The 21,769-nt window shown below is 47.1% G+C and overlaps 2 protein-coding genes across 2 annotated transcripts in view; one reads left to right on the top strand and one right to left on the bottom strand.

The window, feature by feature from the left end:
- The window catches only part of dgkq (diacylglycerol kinase theta), a 35,153-nt gene extending 24,941 nt beyond the window's left edge, over positions 1–10,212 (bottom strand). Inside the window, exons 1-4 of the mRNA XM_030739542.1 lie at positions 9,084–10,212; positions 4,052–4,131; positions 270–369; positions 103–188 (exon numbers count right to left, since the gene is read on the bottom strand). Coding sequence (XP_030595402.1) covers positions 103–188; positions 270–369; positions 4,052–4,131; positions 9,084–9,309 — 492 coding nt within the window. The 5' untranslated portion in view covers positions 9,310–10,212. The remainder of the gene's footprint in view (positions 1–102; positions 189–269; positions 370–4,051; positions 4,132–9,083) is intronic.
- Positions 10,213–16,616: 6,404 nt separating this feature from the next.
- Positions 16,617–21,769, top strand: part of mgat4b (alpha-1,3-mannosyl-glycoprotein 4-beta-N-acetylglucosaminyltransferase B) — a 166,734-nt gene continuing 161,581 nt past the window's right edge. Inside the window, exon 1 of the mRNA XM_030739566.1 lies at positions 16,617–16,926. Within this exon, the coding sequence (XP_030595426.1) occupies positions 16,830–16,926 (97 nt within the window). The 5' untranslated portion in view covers positions 16,617–16,829. The remainder of the gene's footprint in view (positions 16,927–21,769) is intronic.

The raw sequence follows: 21,769 nt of genomic DNA, 5'->3' as shown, positions 1-21,769 counted from the left end.
CGTCAGGTCAGACTGGAAACTGTGATATTGTCTCCCACAGTCTGAATCCAGCTTCCTGTTAGCAACACTGTAAATACATACTGAGGGTTTTTAAAGCGTTACCTGCTCCAGAGTCCCGTCCAGGTGGCAGCTGCGACAGTCAGCACAGCTGAAGAGGGCGCAGTCAGCGTGGACGTGCAGCTCACACACTGAAACACACACACACACACTCATAAATACACTCATAGGATGTACCGCACTGGTCTAACTGGTGATGGCGCTGGTCTGACCTTCGCAGCGCAGAGCTGTACTTCCCTCCGTCTGTTTCCTGCAGACGCAGCAGAAACGTTTCTTCTGACCGGCCGGACCGAAGCAGTGAGCCACCGGCACCTGCAGGGGGCAGCAGCATCCACAAAAGAGACGTACACGGGAAAACAAAGGTAAGACTGAGCCTCCTGATTGGCTGTCCTATAACACAGCTCAATTAAAAAGCATTGTTCCTCCGGCTGCACTCACTGGACCATCAGCCTCTTTCAGAGCTAAAATAAAGGTTAAATGAAGCGACATCTTCAGAAGAAGCAACGGGATTGGATTTTCCATCATCTCTGCCGTCCTACTGCTCTACATGTGTATCAATGCTCTGCTGAAAATAGTCCCCATAAAAACACTGCTGTTGCAGTTTTTATGCTGAGTTGCAGATGTTGCTGTAAGCATCACAGTTGCTGTAGTTGCTGTAATTGCAGTGTTTGATTTAGTGATCTTTTCTTATCTGATTAAATATATTTTTATTGATCTGCTTTATTCTCATATAATGTTGCTTTTGTACTTTAATGTCAGTCAATGAAATGAAATGTGTATAATAAATGAAGATTACTGCAGAAAGGATCTTCTGGCATCTGCATAATGGATGACACCGTCAGGGTGGGGGGGATCTGTTGTAGCTTTGAGTTTTTCCAAATCCTTTATTTATAATATGAGCCACTACTAAACCAGTGTGACAGATTATGTAACACCACAACATTCAAATATGAGGAGCAGAGTCCTCTGCGGGCCTGCAGCTGCAACACATCCAAGAGAGGGTGATGAGAGGCTAACATCTCAGAATATAAGGTTAACACGGCTGCACGGCAGCAAGGATTATGGAGGGACAGTTTTATCCAAATTCAGAAGTAGAAAATTAGAGGTCATCCAGGCTTCATGTCTTTAAGACACGCCGGTAGTTTAATTGATTGATTGATTTGTGGCTTCATAGATAAACATAACTGGGTATCATCTGCATAGAAATACACAGTTTTCTAATAATACTGCCTAGAGGAAGCATGTATAATGTAAGAAGTAACCACTAAACCCTGTGGAACTCCGTCACTAACTTCAGTTTAATCTATGTATTTGTTTCATGTGCTCTGATCTCTGTAGTAAAATGTTTTGATCAATAATATCGAGGTCTAACAGAACGAGCACAGAGAGGAGCATCAGAGGCCATAAGAAAATCATGATGATGTCATTGTTGTTGATATTGTTGATATTACTGTCATTTTTGCTGTTTAGTTGAACACTTGTGACGCAGAAACTCCGAGCAGCACTGCTGCTTTTAGGTTTGGCTTCCTGGTGGACATCTCTGTAAGATTACTGAATGTGAGAACTCTCCATGGTGTCTCAGGGTGTTCTGTAAGCACAGCTGAGTGCTGCCATCTAAAACCTAACCTGGACTTCCTGGATCATATTTCAGTGTGCCTAGAGAAACTCTCCCACCTGAAACAGCACTCCGAGTTCATCTTTTTCATTTGTGCTTGTTTTAATGCGGGGCTGTTTTTGTCCTTATAACGGAGCTGCTGCTGTCGGGTCTGAGGGTAGAAATACCGAGCGCTCTTTAGCTGAAGCTAATCAGAGAGCTACCTGAGCAATAATGAGGAGCCTGAGGATATTTCACAGTAAAGCAGGTGAGGAGAAAACAACGCTGCTGCCACCTGCTCCTGTTCATCGCTGGTTTATTGATCGGTGCAGCAGTTAGTCAGGCTCAGCGATCAGTGCTGTGCTGATCGATAAACATCATGTCGGCGTGTGTGGAGCCTTTCAGGGAGGCGGCAGCAGTAAAGCTGAGAATAAAGAGGCTGTAAACTGAAGACTGACCTGTCATTTTATTTCTGCTTTATTCTGGTGGGTGAAGTTTGCTGGAAGCCACATTTTGCTTCCATCGGGTCAGGTTAGATATTTTTTGTGTTTTGGGCTTTTATAAGCCGACTGTGTCAGTTTTGTAGCCCCTTACATTTACAGGTTCCTCCGGGCCTTGTCTATAATATCACCTTCACTGGGAGTATGACTATCCACCTGTTTGAGTGCAGGGAAGCCCGGCTGTGCTGTCTCTGACCTGTACTGTATTCACTGCAAACAGCCTGTTGGAGGGCTCGGTCACTGAGATACTGAAAGAATGACAAACATCCTTGAAGAGTGGACTTGGTGGATGGTGAGAGGTTCAGGTCCAGATTTAGACAGGTGTTCTGTTTCAGGGTGCTGCAGTATTACAGACTAATCAGTATTGATGCTGATGTGCATGTACCAAAGGTTTTACACTTTAAAATAGAAGCTCGTCAATTTGAAATCCTTTTTATTACAGCGTGTTATAACTATTGTCTCCTGTTTGCACTGGAAAAATTACATAAAAGGAAATTAAATTCTCACTCGGGGGGATTTCTTGAAGCCAATTTTTAGACGTGAACTTTTGGAACATTTTCAGGAGACTCAGATTGGGATATGTTCCAGTTTTCCTCTCACATGCAGCAGGAAACAGTTCGGCTCAGATGCACTCTTGTTACTGGAAATACTCTGTGTGGTTTACATGAGGGTAGAGTGCGCAGGAGGCAGCACGCATGGCGCCTACTTGCTAGAAGTAAATGCACCAGACTCTCAGCTGAGCCAGGCGCACATCGGCATAATCCCATTTTGGACTGGGGAGCCGGTGGGTTAAAGGCCGGCTAATGTCTGATTTGAGTGTGTTTGCATTCTCATTCTCTGACGGGTATTACCTAAAAGAGCTCGGCCCCGCAGAGTGTAAAAATAAACCCCTTTCACATCTGGGGGCCCCTGCTGTCGCCTCACTGGCTCTCAGACTTGGGCTCCAAAGATGTAAGGGTCTGCAGTTGTAGTCTCTAAACTAATGCCGGGTTTCCATTAGTACCTACTCAGCGTGGGTCAATTCGCCTCGGCATGACTCGCCACAGGCTTGCTTTGTTTCCATTGCAATTGAGGACCACCTCAGTGTGGGTGGAGTCGATATAGCAGCGTGAGCAGTAGCTCTTGATGTAATTTGTATGCAACTCAAAACGCAACACAACAATAGATGAGATAGAGGCAAGCTAACATAGCTAAGGCCAGTTTACTATCATCATCATGCATAGGACCCCCATACAATGTTTTAATGGATGAAGGTTATCATTAAGTATTAACCCTATACCACCAAACATGTCATAATCGACTCAGTGCGGCCGTTCGTGTACTTCTGGCAACAATTACTGTAATATCCCTATGTTGGTTGTGAAGTGCAGTTTCTCAGTTTTCAGAAACCGTTTGAATTTTTCTGATAGGACAAACGGTCGCGTAATTACGGTAATTCAAAGTTCCTTTGATCAGCCGCCTCAGCGCGCGGTGTTAACCAGCTGTTCACGGCTAGTAGGAGCAGGGGCTTCAGCGGCGATCGCCCAGCAGTATAGGGGGTTATAATCTGTATGCTGTGTGTGTTTCAGATGGCTCTCATGTTGCAAACTGTCGGTCTGGGCATTCAGCCGGTGTTTTCCGTTCCTCCAGTTTCTTGCTGTCAGGTTTTAAAAATGGCGCGGTTGATTCTGGTGAAGGAGTCGCTCTCATGACTCAACTAGTGACGACACTCCCTGGCCAATCAGTGGCATGCTGTTCTTCCGTGTCACATTTTCGGATCGCCTCGGATTGCTTGGAAGCCGGCTGAGTGGGTACTAAAAAAGTACCTGGTACCAGATACTAATGGAAACACCTTCTAAGTGTCCTACAGCACACAGACCAGGAGCTGCAGGAGCTGCTTCATGGTCCATTCCCCACTCACCTGGACCAGAGATGGAGCCATGCAGGAACAAACCGCCCGCAGAGTCTTCAGGCATTTTTCATGACACATGAAGTTACACACTGAGGAGGAGACAGAGAAGCAGAGTCAGAGACCATTCACACGTCAGGGTGGAGCCTCAGCTCTCTAATCGCGATATCCTGTATTTATACCAATAAGAGTAAAACCTGAGTTTCAGTGGTGACCAAGCGGGCAGCAAATATAACTGTCACACAAACAAGTGAACACAGACATACGCACACGTCCTGACTCAAAAACCACCCCAACGATTTTCTCACTTCTTTCCCGCTGACTTCACCTCCAGCAGACCTCAGCGGATCCAGAGCGCTCGTTTCTGTTCCTGTACTCACAAACTGCTGACATTCATTCAAACTACGATATGATGCTCACAGTCAGACTGAGCAGCCAGATTTAGTGTTCAGATCGTGGCTAAAACGTTGATTGGTTGCAGTTTTTAAACAGACCTTAATAAATGTGTTTTTGTGTCTCCTGAACGAGTTTAATGAGTCTCGGATTAAAGACAAACTGTTGCTGCTCAGTAGAAACAGGAAACATTTGATCTGTTCGTGCTGCTGTAGCTCAGATAAAGCGCTCACAGCAGGAGAGCAGGGCGCTGTCAGCTGTGTTTGCAGCTCTGCTGTCACGCTGTGGTAAACCTCACATGTTCACTCCGGCCACTTTCACACACTCCGCGATGAAACTGCTGCAGGCGAGCGCGTCCGTCTGACTGAGTTCAGCTGCAGCAGCAGGGACAGGCGGACGGAGGCCGGAGGCGATCCGGCCGGTTTTTCCTGTCCGGGAGCGCCAACGAGCCATTAACAGATCTGCTGCTCCGGCATCAGGCTGCTCGGTCTCCTCAGCAGCAGTTTGTCGATCCTGCTCCTGTCCTCCTAATAAGCACATGCATTAAAACTGGATCCAAAGAGAGTTACGCAAATCTTCGGTCACCTGCTGACGTCACAGCCGTGATGGATCCCACCACGGTGACGTCAGCCTTCGGTTCGTCCTGTTATGAAGCCCCAAAGTGAGCATTTCACCTCCTTCATATTTTGAAAGTGGTTGTGGGAAGTGTGGCGTAGATATGACTGAGAACATGAGTGAGTCACATGACGTGTTTCATCCTCCTTTCTGCAGGTGAGACAATTTACTAATTCACCTTTATTCAGTAAAAGCTGAAAGTAGCGACGGAGCTGTGAACTCATCAGCAAAGTGCTGACTGAGGTCACGCGACCCCTGGTTGCGATGGAAATTCCCCGACTGGTTGGCAACGGTAGCTGGAGGAGCTGAGTGAAGCTGACACCCCACCCACGTGGAAAATTCCAGCAAATAGACTGAGCTTAGTGCTTCGTTTGTGCTGGTTTGTGCCGATAAAACTAGCGTTTGTGCTGTTTTCGTTTTTGAGTTATTAAAAATTATTTTTTAGGTCATCCAAAGGTCACCATCCCCCCATCATGCTCCAAAACAAACCAGAGTGGTCTACTTTTTTTAGTGCTTCGTTTCTGCTGCTTTCTTGTTCCTTTTTTTTTAGTTTATTGATGGTCGGCAAGGAAATTGGTGCATTACCGTCACCGACTGGTATGGAGTGTGGACCAGAATGTCGCTCAAGGGTTATGTGTTAATTTTAGGATAACAAAATACTGTCTGATAAATTTTCCTCTTTGAGATTTTTCCAAATATATCAACTAAATCTAGCTTTACCGTATTTTTCGGGCTATAAGGCGCACTTAAAATCCTTAATTTTCCACAAACATCGGCAGTGCGCCTTATGTATGAATTCTTGTTGTGCTTACTGACCTTGAAACAGTTTTATGTGGTACACTGCGCTCAAAAATCTGTCGAAACGTTTGGTGCGACTTTGGTGACGGACGTTTAATAAATATCGACATTTTCCAGAGCGTACAACGGGGGGGGGACACACCCAGCCTACGCTTTTCAAATAGTTGAGCACTGCCGTCTGACCGCCGATGGCCGAGGAATCCACACCACTGCATCACTGTGTGGTCTGCAGCCATATTTCCTCCGGTCTGGCAGATCAGTTCAAAGGCCTCATTGAATTCTGTAAAATAGTCCATCATCGATTCACAAAATGACTCTACTGACGATATCAGACAGAAACAAGCTGTGAGTGTGTGGAAAGCAGCCAAAGCTGCCGGAGATAAATTCAACAAGAAGTGGAAACATTGTTCCAAAAACTGTACGCAGTAAACCGCAGAAAACGATGACGAATTTTATTCTACATGTTCCTGGCCTATTTTCATCTATGCTGGCCCGTATCTTTGTGCGTAATATGAAAACAGACCCGTTCATTGATATTGCGCCTTATGGTCCGAAAAATACGGTACGTTAATTCTTTTGTGCTGCTTACCGGTCAGTGTTATGTTTTACTGTCAGGCGATCACACGTCTTCACCTAATTAGAAGACGACGAATCACCTGCTGCAGGCTGTAATTACTGTTTTGGTTATGCGTCGGTTGTGTTTCAGCACTTTCTTGTCACCAATTCATTCAGTGTGAATTTGTCGGATGTTGTCAACACAGGAAAGGACATTCGGTGAGTGTTGTTTCTGTTCGCTCTGCAAATAGTTGTACAGAAAAATACCTGAGGTCTTTCCTGCTTTTTAATGGGAATAGTTGTATATAACTTTATTATTTACTATATTTTTACACACGTTTTGAAAAAACGTGGTGGTGGTGGGGTGACATTATCGGCCAAAATAATAATTCATATCTCCGAAACGAAAGCAGCACAAACGCTAGTTTTATCGGCACAAACCAGCACAAACGAAGCACTAACCGCTCAGTCTATTTGCTGGAATTTTTCACGTGGGTGGGGTGTCAGCTTCACTCAGCTTCCTGGAGGTTGTCGGCTCATGCTGGGTGGAATCGGCTGCAAAGGAAACCTCCCAGCGATCCCTCTGGGTGCTCACAGATTTCCTGCAAACACTCATAGCAGAAATGGACTAAAAGCTGCCTCAGCGCTGCAGCCAACGTGTTTCAAAAGGTGTCACTTTTACTCTGAACGGTCTCCATTTTCACAGCTTCACTACAGCTCACAGTTGCTGGATGGTGTTCATGGCCAAGTCCGTCACTGCAGCAAGAAGCCGGCGACCACAGCGATCACAAGGAGGTTTTTGCCTACCAGTCAGGGAACACGCGGTTTTCCCACACAGCAGGCGGCTGTCAGGACATCACTGTCGGTCTGCAGACTTTAGCCGTCATTTTCCCAGCGACTGCCATCAACCTCCAGCAACCAGTCGGGGAACACACGGTTTCCCTCTGGCCGGCGGCTGGCCGAGAGGTCACCTACGTTATCTACGATCCTACGTTATCACCATGACTGTCACACCTCCAGAATGGTGAATAACGTAAGTCTGGTGGTCGGTGGTCACGTGTCTGTTAATCCGCATTAAAACTGGAAGTCTTTGTACAACCAGAGGAGTTGCCCCCTGCTGGCCATTAAAAAGAATGCCGATTGCAGGCTTCACATTTAAGGACAACTATGTCCAGGGCACCTACAGCTCTCCTGGTGACCTGGTGACCTCTATGCCAAAGGTTACTGCAGGTCTGAGTCCACTCGGTTCACTGTGTTATCAAATAAAAGTGAAGCTACATCAGTTTTATTATCCTGTGTCTCATCTGTGAAAAGCACAGGGCTACAGTGGTGGACCTGCTAATTCTGGTATTCTAGGGCCAATCAGGCTCCACGGTGCCAGGCAGTGAGCACAGCGCCTACTAGAGGACGTCAGGCCCTCAGGCTGCCCTCATGAAGTCTGTTTCTGATTGTTTGCTCAGAGACATTCACACCAGCGGCTGCTGGAGGTCATTTTGTAGCTCTGCAGTGCTCATCATGTTCCTCCTGCACAAAGGAGCAGATCCTGGTCCTGCTGATGGGTTAAGGACCTTCTCCTGTCCAGCTCTCCTAGAGTAACTGTCTGTCTCCTGGAGTCTCCTCCATGCTCTGAGACTGTGCTGGGAGACACAGCAAACCTTCTGCCAATGGCACGTATTGATGTGCCATCCTGGAGGAGCTGGACTACCTGTGCAGCCTCTGTAAGGTCCAGGTATGACCTCATGGTACCAGCGGTGACTCTGAATCTAGCCAAATGCAGAACTAGTGAAAACCAGTCAGAAAAGATGAGGAGGAAAAATGTGAGTGTCCTCCACCTTTTTTAACTCTTCGCGTATTTTCTTTATAATATATTAAAGTCTGGTAAAGCGACAGGATGAAAATGTTCCCTCTGCACAGGTGCAGCACAGGTGTACAGATGCACCTGAGTAAATGTCCCGTGACTAAAGGAAACATAAATGTGCGCTTTCACAACAGGGTGGCAGACAAAGCACTTCGATGACGTCACTGCTTTGTGTTAATCCAAGAAGAAACGTTACGTAATCCAGCAGAAGCGCTGCTGCACATTTTAATGCATCTGCTGCTGCGTGTGATGAAGAGGATGGTCACGTCTCTGCTCTCATTCTCACACACACACACACACACACACACACACACACACACACACACACACACACACACACCAACAACCAGCATCCCTGCCAGTCTCCTGTTGCCATGACAACTGCAGGAAGTAAATCACGACTTGACTGAAGCTCCAATTGTGCAACAGACACTTTCACCTCCTTAAGCCACACAGTGCAGATACACGCAGTGGAATCCCAGTGTGTTACTGGGCAGACTGGAGTGTGTTTGTGCTCTTCTGTTCTCCTGATTTCATGATTAAGAAAGAAAAGGTGGGGGGTGCCGCTGCGTGCTATCAGCTGCAGATGTGGCATGTTTTGCTGCATGCAGACAGTCTTTGAGTGCAACAACACTTGATCCTGTTAAAGTTTCCAGCTGCAGCCTGAGGTCAGCCCGGGGTCCTCAGCGGGACAAATATCAGTGTTCATCGTGCTGTTAAACTCAGCTCAGCTCAGATATGCAGATATGCACTCATGAAGGGCACGAGTTCAGCGTTTATCTCGTGAATAAAAAATGATGCGTATAAATAAATAAAGCCTCTTACCTTCACACAGGAAGCCGATGATCCCCCAGATGAAGTCGCTGCAGCTGTGGCAGTAGGTGGGTTTGGTCAGGGTGACTTTCTTGAAGCAGTGGCCCGGAGCTGCGCTCTGGTACTTGGACCGGAGTCCGGGGGACTGCTGCGTCCTCTTCTTCCCGGTCAGCGGGCTCGCTGTCCGGCTCTCCGCGGCATCAGGGTCCGCCGGTCTGGGCCGGCTGGAGTCCGCCATGTCCTCCTGCCCGCCCTCTTACGAAAACTTCCCAACAACAGGGCGACAGCAGAGTTATCCTTGATGCCAAAGGCGCTAGATTTCTAGGAAGTAGTCCACCCCGAGCAGAGAGGCATCCCACCGGGCCGAACACGGCGGAGCAGCCCGGTAAAGGGCGCTGTGCTCGGTGTGTGTCCTGGAGTTTTCCCCTCGCTTTGAAAGCTAATTATCCAGGTCCAAAACCCACAGTAGGACACTCGTTTACGGCTTGGTGATCCGGACCACGTCAGTTTATGGTAAATGTGACGTCGGTGTCGCCCTGTGGAGAGTCAGTCATCACACCGACTGGAGCCGGCGGCGCTGCCCGGCGGAAAGGGCGCCGAGGTCGGTGTGCTTCCTGAGAATCCCGCCGCCCAGGCTCGTTAAAGATCAAACATTTATCGACCGTCCACCTGCTTAAACACCAAGCGGCTGTTCCGGTGACAGATTAATGCGGGATTCTCGAAGCTTTCCGACATTCACGATCCCCGCGACCAGAAAGACCCTCCGCCCGGAGACAGCGGTGCCACCCAGCGGCGCTGCGCGGAGCACAGGGCGCCGTGCTCGGCTAGTTTCCCGGAGCTCCCCGCTCAGGAAGCTGGATGAATAAATGCTGAGATACCGATCGGGCAGAACTGAATGCCCAGTGTGTCCGCGGCGGCGTGAAGTCTGCGAAACGGATCGCTGATGTTTTCAGTCCGAGCGAGCAGTCAGCCAGCCGAGCTGCCCGCAACCAGCCGGGCCAGACCCGCGAGACAGACGCGAGAAATCGGGCTGAAAGCAGCGCAAACACCGCCCGCAAGGCTGAAGACAGACGCTAATCAACAAGTGTGAAGTCCTCCTGAGGAGCGGGGGGGCTGCTTTCATTTTGGTTCCTTCTTCCTTTTCCGACGCTGATTCTTCTTCCGCGTCAGTCTCCAACACTGATTTACTCCTCCTCCTCCTCCTCCTCCCGGAGCTCCATCCCCTTCCCTAGCCTCCTTCGCTTCCTCCCTGAGGCTCTTCCTCACTCACTGAAACGCTCCCAAATGCTCCTTTTTCGCGTCACGTTTCCTTCCTCCTGCTTTTCCCGTCCTTAGTCTTCCACGCTGAACGCTTCCTCAGCGTGTTTCTGTTTCAGTAATTACTGCAAGCATGTTTCAAACTGTCAATGTGGCGCAAAAGTGAAGAACACGAAGGGGCTCAGTTACCTCAGTTATCAGCTCTCTGGTGCATCCTCCTCCATCCAGCCTCAGTGCATTTCAGTTTCACCAGTTTTCACCAGCTGGCAGCTTACTTTTCAAAATAAGAGTCTACATTAAAACAGTCCAATCTAATTGCAGCCTGCAGGTGTTTCACATCTCAGATCCTGAGATGGTGAGAGCGTCTCTCCGCTTCAGACAGGTTCATTAAATAAAGTGATCAGCATCAGAGACAGGGAGACATCTCAGGGATCTCACTAATAATGAAGAAGTGTGTGTGTGTGTGTGTGTGTGTGTGTGTGTGTGGCTGCACCGCTGTGAAATGCAGCGTGGAGGTGAACTCATATTTGCTCTCCATGTTTTCAGAGCTCAGAGCTTCCTGACGGTTTCCTGTAACTGTGCAGTGATTTTAGGATGTTTAATGAAAGAACTGGACCTGAGTTTGGCTCCTCTGTGACCGCAGGCACAAAGAAAACACGAGGAATTAATATTATTATTAATGTGTGCAAACAGACACGGTCTCCCCCACCTGTGCTGAGACAGGTCAGCTGACCATACGTGGAGGCAGGGCCCTTCCTGTTGTTTGGATTTGGAGGTGAAGGTGCAGCTGATGACCGTTAAACATGTGTGAGGCTCTCAGTTATTGGGGGGGGGGGGGGGGGGGGGTTGTAACTGAAGGAGACAGGAGATTACACACTACAGCATCAGCATCAATGATCTCACATCATACAGAAGGACACTGCTCTTCAGATTGAGCACTTCTACCTCGCAGCTGGGAGCAGGAGGTGGAGGTGATCCCAGTCTGACTCCACATTTGCTGACCCTTGGTTGATGCTGGGCAAAGGAAGAAGCCCTCATACTGTGCTGATAACCTTGTTTACAGGTGTGCTGATCTCAGTGGGAGCTCCACTGTGGGCGTCTCTCACAGACTGCCGTTCTTACTCGAGTCCAGGATCTGAATACTTGCAGCATTTTAAAGCAAATACAACAAATATGATAAATAGATGAGTGTTGCATGAATTATGATGATTCAGTGCAGCTCTGCTGGATTAGACTGACTCGGCTCTGAGTTCATGGTCAAAGAGCTTCCTTCTCAGTTTGCAAGTATTCAAACTGAATCGTGTTTCCTCGTTGGGCTGCAGCCTCCAAACTTCATGTTCACATTAACCAAATTGAAACCACATGTAAATCATGATCCTCGATGGTTTTGGGCCGTGACGGCGCGTCTGCAGGGAAGCTCTCTGAGGACCTCTGCTGACGTCAGCGAGGATTTGAAGCGATGATGTAAATATGATGATTCTGGTCGTCACGGTTCTGTTTGCCTCTGTTAACGTAAACCTGCTCACATTTAACCTGACGGTGGCGCAGTGGTCAGCACTCTGTTGCCTCACAGGAAGGTCCTGAGTTTGAATCCAGTCTTTCTGAGTGGGGTTTGCATGTTCTCTGTCTGCGTGGGTTCCCTCAAACAGTCCAAACACATGCAGTCAGTGAGGTTAGGTCACCTGGTGACTGTAAACTGCCCACAGGCGTGAATGTTTATCTGTCTCTCTGTGTTAGTCCTGCGACAGGCTGGCGACCTGTACAGGTGTACCTGCCTCTCACCCTATGGGAGCTGGGATACCCCCCCCCCCCCCCCCCCCCCCCCCCACACACACACACACACACACAAACTGCATAAGCAGAACAAAATGGATGGGTGGATAAAATGCGATACAAAACGACAAAAAGCTCTGAATTGTACCTGCCATCTTTGACCACTAGAAGTCAGTGTGACGCAGTAAAACTGGACGTGGACCTGAGCGCGTGTCAAAGGTAGAAAGAAAGATAGTGACCTTAATAATGACCAGAGGTGACAAAAGTACACACATTCTGTACTTAAGCAGAAGTACAGATACTTGTGTTAAAAAATGCTCTGGTAAAAGTTGAAGTACTGATTCAACTTCTTTACTCAAATAAAAGTAAAAAAGTACAGGCAAGTCCAGCACTGTAAACTCACCACAGTACTACAAACTGACCTGTTTATCCTGCACTAAACTGCAGTATTTCATGCTAGTTAGAATACCTTGGTTTGTTTCACAGGACGTTTCACAATATGAAAAACCATAACTTCACATCATACACAGATCCAAGATCTGATTTTAAAATGTAAGCTTTAAATTTCCAGGTTATCGGATGTCTCTGAGCAGTCCTTCCCTCTCTGTTTCCTCTCCTGTCTTAACATCTTTCTCCATCTCTGACTGAACTTCTCTCTCTGTGTGATAAACTGCACACAAGCACTTTGTGTGTTTGCTGATATTTGTTGAGCATTTAGAAACGTTGCATTTAAAATGGCCTGACACACACCTTTACCAACTTACAGACTCGGTCCAGCCCTGAGTTAGCCGTGATTATAGCGTTATAAATGACAGATAAATTATATGGTTTTAACTCTTTCATGTCTTTGTATGCGATAAGCCCCAGGATGGATACACCAATACGACTGTTCCTTATGTGATATTGATCCTCCATTATGCTCAGATTGGTTTGATGTTTGAGGTGACCGGAAATATAAACTGCCCTCAGACTCATTAAACCTAAAATAACAAACAGTGTCCCCACTGCACCTTAAACCACTTCAAGTTGTTGCTGCTATACCTGTTTTTAGTTTAGTGTATTCTTATTCCATTTTTACTTATCCTAGTTTAGCTACTTATTTATTATTAATTTTTCTGTACTTATTTAAATTCCATTTTATTTATTACTCTAATTCTATGTTTGACCTACATCGTGACCTGAGAAACTACACTTCATTCGCACAATGACTTATAGAACTAAATGAAAATAAAGCTGAGTCTGAACTGGACTGAACATCATTAGCAGCAGGTCTGGTGGAAGGCTGGATCTCTCAGAGAGGTCCAACAGTGAGTGTCTGCAGCCAGCTGTGAAACATGGTGGAGGCTCTTCATGGTTTGGGCTGCTTTCAGCCAGTGCTGGTGGAGATCTTAAACTGATGGAATTATGAAAGCAGAAATGAACCATCAGATTTTGATCCACCACGAAACACCACCTGAAAAGCATCTGATTGGCTTCATTTTCAGCATCACAATGATCCCAAACACACTGTTAGTGAAGTGAAGCACACCTGGATATAATAATACAGGTGAACACTATCAGTCATGTATTGGCCTCCTAAGAGCCCGGACCTCAGCATCACTGCAGCAGTGTGGGCTCATCTGAAGGCAGAAACATCTAAAGAAGAGCTCTGAATGTCCTTCACGAAGCCCAGAGAACTGTTCCTGCAGACAGGAAGCTGCCTCGTAGAGAATAAAGCAGGTCACACCAAACACTGACTTGTTAGAACTGTACAAACTCAGTTTTTGCCTTATATGCTGGATTTCCAAATATGTTTGCATGTTTCAGTAAATCACCGCACCTTTTTTCCCATTTTCCTAGCCAAACATAAAAAAATGAGAGCTCAGGAGTTTTGCACAGTCCTATATGAAGAAATGCTGGAAAACATTGTGCTAAAAATGCAAAATGCCTACTGTGCTTTCAGAGCTTGAACCTCTGACATTTTTGACAGTGAGAGGGTCCATCATAAATCTTTGTTTCTCAGGGAGTTGATTTTCATACAGAATGATGTGTTGACTGTGTAGCTGGAGCCTGGTTTCTATGCTTGGTTAAATAATAAGTGTCTGAGCCTGCAGATGCAATAAAAACTTTCAGGAGTTAGATCCCTGATCCACAAACAGAAAAATGTTTCACCCCAACCACCAGGGGGAGCTACAGACCAGCAAATCCAAAGCATCAGCTGCTCCAAACCAGGAGTTGCTGCAGGTCTGAAGAAACAGCAGCAGGTCTGAAGTCAGGGATCAAAGACCGTTTCAGCCTTCATCAATCAGCCTACTGGTGTTTAAAAATAATACATTCACATCAGTATGCATGCTTACTTTCATCTTTCTTATTGGGGGAGGCTTACAGAGAAAAGTTCACTGGCTCTAAATCTGCTTACAGCTGACAGGAAAGAATAAATGATCTAAGAATCTCTCGTTCACTGCTCATCATGGAAATATTAAAAAAAGAAATATAAGCCCCTTTGGTCCAGATACAGGAAGTGATCTTTTAAGGTCGGAGGCGTCAGAAAATGATTACAGCACAATTATGACCATAGAAAGTGATGCACACAACTGTGTACGCGGGGACCGAAGGGTTCAACAACAAAGTCGGTATCTTCCTGGAATGGGAATGTTATTTTCCAGGAAACCGGTTTAGTACTTGGTGGTTTTACACCTGCTGATCTCCAACATAAGCTGCTCTGGAGCAGGTTAGGTCTGCAGCATAAGTTACCATGGTGATGTAACATCTTTGTAACCTCGAAAACCAGGATTAAACCTGCAATAAACCAGGATTAAACCTGCAATAAACCAGGATTAAACCTGGATTAAACCAGAATCAAACCTGCAATAAAACATGATTAAACCTGAGATCACCACACTGACTGTGAAATTCAGTCATAATTCATAGTTTGGGGTTTAAAAAAAACGATACAGTTCCACCTCTATCTGTCTGAGGGTCCTAGTGTGTTACCTTTGCAGTGAATAATTAGGCTACGTTGCCCCCCGTCTCTGCAACGACTACTTTTTCATTTGTGGTCGAGTTGATCGGTTTCACCCACCGATGCAGAGACATGTACAGACACTGACATGTACAGGCACAAGGAGGCGCTGGTTTTCTGCAAATACAACAATCTCAAACACAAAAACTGAGTTATGAGAAGAAAAGGACGTTCTGACACCTTTTAATAAAAGCAGGGAACAACCTTCACACCACCCGGTCTAATCTGTGCTTCTTGAAGCTTAAAAATCCATTTAAAACATTAAAAATGTCTTAAGTTTCCCATAATGAGTCAGATAAATGCCTGTAAAATTATTGCTGTGAGCTTCAGGCCACTCTGGATACAGACAGCGCTGGGTACTGCCCCTCAGCAGGCTTCCTGAAGCTGGCCAATCACAAAAGAGTGGACTTTGAAGGAGTTTATGTCATCCTCTTGGGGAATACTTTTTACTTTTTCATTTTAATAAATAAAAGGTTCATCTAGAACAATTCTGACATAGAAGCCTCCCTTTGCTGGAGAACATGGAGGCGATGGTTAAGCAGGATGTCCAGCAGAGGGTGGAATTATGCCTCAGATGATGGCACAGCTTCTATTTTTTCAGACCGGACTTGTAAAAATGAGGATGGGCTGATGATTTTAGGTGGAAATGTTTGCTTTGTGAGGCTCGGTCTAACTGTCAGTGTCCGTTTATGGTGCAGTTCTTACTACAGCTGGCTACAGGAGATGAGGCCAACACTTCAGCTGTGCCTGCTGGGAACTTTAACCTTGGAAATATTTTTTCAACTGACAGTCAAGGACAAAGAGACGGTCAGCTGATGTTTGTTTGGGAGGCAGAGCCTTCAGCTTTCAGGCCCCTCTTCTGTGGAACCAGCTCCCAGCTTGGATTCAGGAGACAGACACCCTCTCTATTTGTAAGATTAGGCTTCAAACTTTCCTTTATGATCAAGCTTATAGTTAGGGCTGGATCAGGTGACCCTGAACCCTCCCTTAGTTATGCTGCTGTAGGCCTAGGCTGCTGGGGGGGGGTCCCACAATGCACTGAGTGTTTCTTCTTCCTTCTACTGAAGATCAGAATGTTTTTGTCTTCTTTCTCCTGTATTTTTTTTTTTTTTTGTCCTGCCTTCTTCTGCCCCCAAACAAACAAACAAACAAACAAAAACAGGTAGGAGTAAATATCTGCCCCACCCCAGTCTAATTCTGCCACAGGTCTCTTCCTGTTAAAGGGGAGCTCTTCCTCTCCACTGTTGCCAAGTGCTCACGGGTTTGTGTGAGGATTGTGTTTTCTCTCTAACACAGAGCACTCTGAGGCCTGTGGTTGTGTAAGATTGTGTTTCTCTGTCAGCGCTTTGGTGCAACAGTGTTTGGCGCCAGATGGAAATTCCCTTTCCCTGTGTTACACGGAATCATTACGTAAGACAACGATGAAGCAACCCGGAGTGTTTCCAGCGATGAGTCCGTGAGGCAGCCACGGAGCTCCGGAGCCCTCTCTCTCCTCCTACCGTCTCTCTACCTGTTTGTCTCCTCCCTCCTCTCCCCTCCTCTCGCAGCTCTCTCTCTCTCTCCTCAGTCTCGCTGCCGCTGCTCCAACAGCAACAGCTCCGCCCGCCTCTCCGTCTCTCTCGTCTCTGTCTCAGTCTACCTGTCTCCGCCTGCCTCCCCTTTCCCTCCATCCATCCGCTCCCCCTCCTCCCCCCTCTCGGTGCGGACATGCTCCCGGGGCTCCGGAGATGAGGCTCCGAAATGTCTCCTTCCTGACGGTCTTGTTGTTCGGGCTGTGCGGGCTGGTCTCCCTGTCCTGGTACACCGCCTTCAGCAGCTCCAGAGGTAAGAGCCGGTGTGCCCCGGTGTGTGCATCTGCTTGTGTGCGTGCGCGCGTGTGTGTATGGACGGGGTGCTCGGTCTGTCACGCTGGTGTTTATATAGACAGTGGTATGAAGGGGAGGGGGTCGTTCGCGTTTGGATGTTGCAGAAAAAAACGCATGATGGTGTTGATGGAGACACAGGGAGCGCTTGGTTTGCGATGCATCACATGCCAGCTGCAAGAGGAGAGGGTCCACAGGAGGGGAGGAGAGGAGGAGGCTTTAATGTTGTTGCAGAAAGCGTGAGGGGAATGGGGGAGCGCTTGGTTTGTGATGCATCCCATGCTAGCAGAGGAGTCCGGGTCTAGGATGGAGGGATAGTGGTTGGGGATGTGTGTGTGTGTGCGTGTGTGTGTGTGTGTGTGTGGGAAGACATGAGGGGCTTGTTCATTAGGAGAGGACGAAGGGGGCGCTTGGTTTGCCTAAAGAGCGACAGGAGGGGCGATAATGTGCCGACAGTGTTTGTTTTCGTTGCAGCCCCACTTTGTACTTTTCGTTTTTAAAAATGTGAAAGGGACCTCCAGGTTCTGAGGGGAGCGCTTGGTTTGTGATATCCCACATGCCAGCAGAGAGGAGAGGCAAAAAGGGAAAGTAGAAGGGGTTAGTTTGGTTTTGTTGCAGCGGCTCTGGGCTGCACAAATGAGAAATGATGCTTTGCATATGAAGGAGACTCCAGGTCATGGAGTACTGAGGGAGGGCTTGGATTCTGATGCACCACTGCTAGCTAGTTGGAGCAGGTGAAGCAGGGCACTGCAGGAGGGGTTGGTTTGATTTCGTTTTAGGATTGTCTCTAGTGTAGGTAAAGCTTAAAGCTTGTGCATGCAGGTGATGACGGCAGCACTTAATCATTGTTCAGGTGAGGGGTGAGATTCTATAGCTGGGATAGGCTCCAGCACCCCTGTGGCCCAGAATCAAATAAGCAAGAGAAGATGGATGGATGGATGGATGGATGGATGAGGTTCCAGGTGGTGTTTCTGCAGCCCCAGCTTGTACTTTGTTAGTGATGTCCCACATGCAGGCTGAGACGAAGCTGGCCCTCAGTGGGACTTTGGGATGGCTGTGGCTCAGGAGGTAGAGCAGGTCATCTACTGATCGGAAGAGCGGTGGTTCAATTCCTGCTCCAGTCTGCATGCTAAAGTATCCTTGGGCAAGATACTGAACTCAAAGTTGCTCAAAGTTGCTCTCCGATGTAACTGTCAGAGTGTGAGTGTGTGTGAATGTTAGATTAAAAAGCACTTCACTGCATGAATGGGTAAATGCAAACGCGTTGTGTAAAGCACTTTGAGTGCTCAGCTAGAGTAGAAAAGCGCTTTATAAGAATGAGTCCATTTACCTTGTTGCAACATCACTGCATGCTTCTGAAACAGGAAGTGATGCGTCTGCATGCAAAGGAAACTCAGGGTTGGTTCAATTTAGATTCAGCTCTGCCTCTTGTGAAGGTCAAGTTCAAGCTTGTGCTGGGGGGGCAGGAGTGTTTGGTTTCAGAATCATCACACACCAGATTAAGTGGAGGTGAAAACCAGGCAACAGAAGAAGTGGGGTTGGTTTGATTTTACTGCACCTACATTTTGTGGGTTTTTTTGAATGAACAGGAGATGCCACATGCAGCTTTGAGGTATTCAGGGGAGCACTTGATTTGTGATTTCCCACGTGCCAGCTGAGAACTTAAGCCAGAGAAGGAAGAGAGTTCCGGCTGGTGGAAAGAAGCGCTTGGTTTCCACATGGAGTTGGTTTGATTTAGTTGTAGCTCCACTTGTGCTGAGTTTATTTGTGCAGGAGCAGCACAGTGTGAGGATGACGATGAAGATTTGGACTGCAGAACTGTGCATTACAGCGCTCCGATTGTGTTCTTCGTTTTTCTTTTGTTTTGGTTTTATTCATTTAAATGGAACGGTTGCAGCTGTAACAACAGAAATTTCTCTCTGGGATAATAAAGTATTTCTGATTTCTGAAAGTCTCCTGGAGCTGCTCCTGAGGTTCAGGGAGCGCTTGGTTTATTGTCCATCTTATGGCTGAAGAAAGCAATGGGGGGGGGTCAGTGCAGTTGGTTCAGAGGACAGATAAAGGAGCGCTTGGTTTGTGCTGTGACGGAGAGCTGATGGGAGATGATTGCATGTTTGTGGGTGTGTTTAGTTTGGACTGTGGGGTGAAGCTCTTCTTTTCTGGCCTGTGAGTGAGGAAACTGATCCGGGGTTTTGTTTTTGTCCTTTAGTAAACTGGGTGGATGTTAACACACACACGCAGCCCACCCCAGGGGTGAAGGGGTGTTGGGTTAATGCTGCACCGAAGGCCTGGAGTGTGTGTGTGTGTGTGTAAAGTTGTGATGCAGTTGTTAACCTGTGGGTGTTTGCTCCCAGGGCCACTGCAGGCTCAGCTGTCAGCTGCAGCTGTGGGGCCACAGGAGCGCTTGGATTGAAACTCCCTGCAGCCTGTGAGAGGGGTGGAGTTTGGTTAGCGATTAGTCTCAGAACACACGGATGTGGAACACATGATGTTCTCTCCGGTGTGGGAAGCACTTTTTTTTTAAAAGGGGGCGTTTGGTTTGTGATACAGTGCAGCAGTTTTCCAAACAGCTGGAAGCTCAGCATCTGTAGGCTTGGTTTTAAACATGGCGCAGAGCGGTGGGAAGGAGTGAGCCAGACTGAGGGGATGTTGGTTGTGTTGTAGCAGGATTAATCTGACTGCTTTTGGAGAGTTGCTGCAGGAAGTGCAAAAATAATCTGGCTTCATTGTCACAACAAGTCGCAGATTACTCACCGACGCCGCTCCGATCAGCCGACTGCTTGAGGCGTTCGAAGCACGTGTTGTTACAGGGAAGTTACAGAGTGCCCTCTGGTGGACAAACTATGCAACAAACCCGACAGGGTTAAAGGCCGTTACAAACGCTGATGAGTATCTGATCGAGACTGAGTTCAGTCTGATGGTGAATGAAGAAAAATAAGGGTCAGTGAATCAAAGTGAGTGTTTGCTGATTTCAGAAATATTTCTGAAACTATTTAGCGTCACAGAGTTACTCTGTTAGTTCAGTTTATTATTTTATAGTCAATACTTCCCAAACTGCACAGTCTCTGGCATAAAACATCCATAAAGATGATTATTTATTCCTGATTGCAGTTACTGATTGTCACCAGATCAGACCCGCGATCCTCTGCTGACAGCAGCCGCCTATAAGCTAACTGTGTACCAGCTAATGTGAGTGTCCCAAAAATCACACTTTCCTCTGTTAAACAGTCTAATTTCATTCTCACATCGTATCAGAGTTTATTTGCTCAGTGTCGCTGACGACGCTTCAGCCGCCTTGAATAAAAGCTCAGTTAGCTGTTGCTAACAGCAGCTAGCTGCACAAGCACAGCAGCCTTACTGGAAGTCCTGGAAATCCCGAACAGCTCAGCTCAGCATCGCTGTCATTAGACGGCAGTGAGCCGCTCGCACTCATCGACCCGTCTCCACTCCTTTCATAAAGTTTTACAGAGTAAATAGTTGTGGATGCTCCACAGCGCCATCATGAGGTAAACACTGACCGACAGCCTGCACATTACAGCAGCCTGAGCGTTTGAGGCGGAGTTTCATAAACACAGTGTTTGACGGCTCTCAGCAGACAAACTGAGCTGCTCAGTCTCCTTTAATCTCTGGTGTGACCCGTACAGCAGACGCTGTAAAGGGAACACAGACCGTAACCCTGTAAAGCACCAACCAGGAAGTCACTGCTGGAAAATTCATATTTTTAGCTGTTTCTAAGAAAAAGTGGAGCTATCATCATGGCCTCTGTGTCGGTTCCACAAAAACTTTAATGTTGGCTGGAGAACGATGTCGGAGGATGTTCAGCTGCATCCTGTTCATGCGGGACCGTCAAGCTTCACACACCTGCAGGTGATCACCTGAACTTGCCACACTTTGACGGTCGATGCTTCTGTCGCTGTTCAGAAATGTTAGTGTTAAATAACTAATATGGAATTATTCCTGGAAACCCTGCAGCTTCTTTCCTTCCTGTTTTTCCTTCTGTGAGTGTTTGCAGACAGCGTGACCTCAGCTCTGCTCACACCTCGGCCGGCTCAAATTACAGGGAGTCATCCTTTAAATGTGTCACTTTGATTTGAACTGAGGGGAAGTGTCTCAGTGTGCGTGTGTGTGTGTGTTTTGTGTGTGTGTGTGTGTTGCTCTGCAGCTCAAACCTGCAGATTTTGTGTTTTGATGCCAAAAACTTGATTAAACCTGAACTTCAGAGGAATCAGACGTGGCTGTGACTCATCCATCTTCCTGATGTGACTTACACACACACACACACACACACACACACACACACATGCAATCCTGTGTTTCTGCTGCAGAGTAGAGATTGATTCACACACTGATGGCAGTTAACCAACGTGTGTGTGTGTGTGTGTGTGTGTGTGTGTGTGTGTGTGTGTGTGTGTGTGTGTGTGTGTGTGTGTGTGTTGTAGCACTCAGGGTAAATTAGTCCAGTCAGTGGAGCTGCAGACAGAGGGTGCGTTTGATTTATTCATTCCTCTGACACCGCAGCAGTGATGTCACTTTCACAACCGTGGGGTCAAAGGTCAGCAGCACCTTTTTAATTGAGTCTTCTGATTGGCTGACTGTGTTTCTGTCTGTGGCAGCCATGTTGGGTTAAAGGTCCATTTCACTGTTTTTATTTTAATGTTTCATGTTAAGAAATTTTTTTGAAGTTTTATTTTTAAGGCTTTCATTTTATTTTGGGGCTACTGCAGCTTTATGTGTGTGTGTGTGTGTGTGTGTGTGTGTGTGTGTGTGTGTCTGTGTGTGATCAAAAACAGAGTAGCTGGAGCTCT

Source organism: Archocentrus centrarchus, chromosome 10 (genome assembly GCF_007364275.1).
Source record: "Archocentrus centrarchus isolate MPI-CPG fArcCen1 chromosome 10, fArcCen1, whole genome shotgun sequence".
NCBI classification, from domain to species: Eukaryota; Metazoa; Chordata; class Actinopteri; order Cichliformes; family Cichlidae; genus Archocentrus; species Archocentrus centrarchus.
The sequence above is the reverse complement of the archived record's forward strand: the minus strand, read 5'-3'. Positions and strand labels throughout refer to the sequence as shown.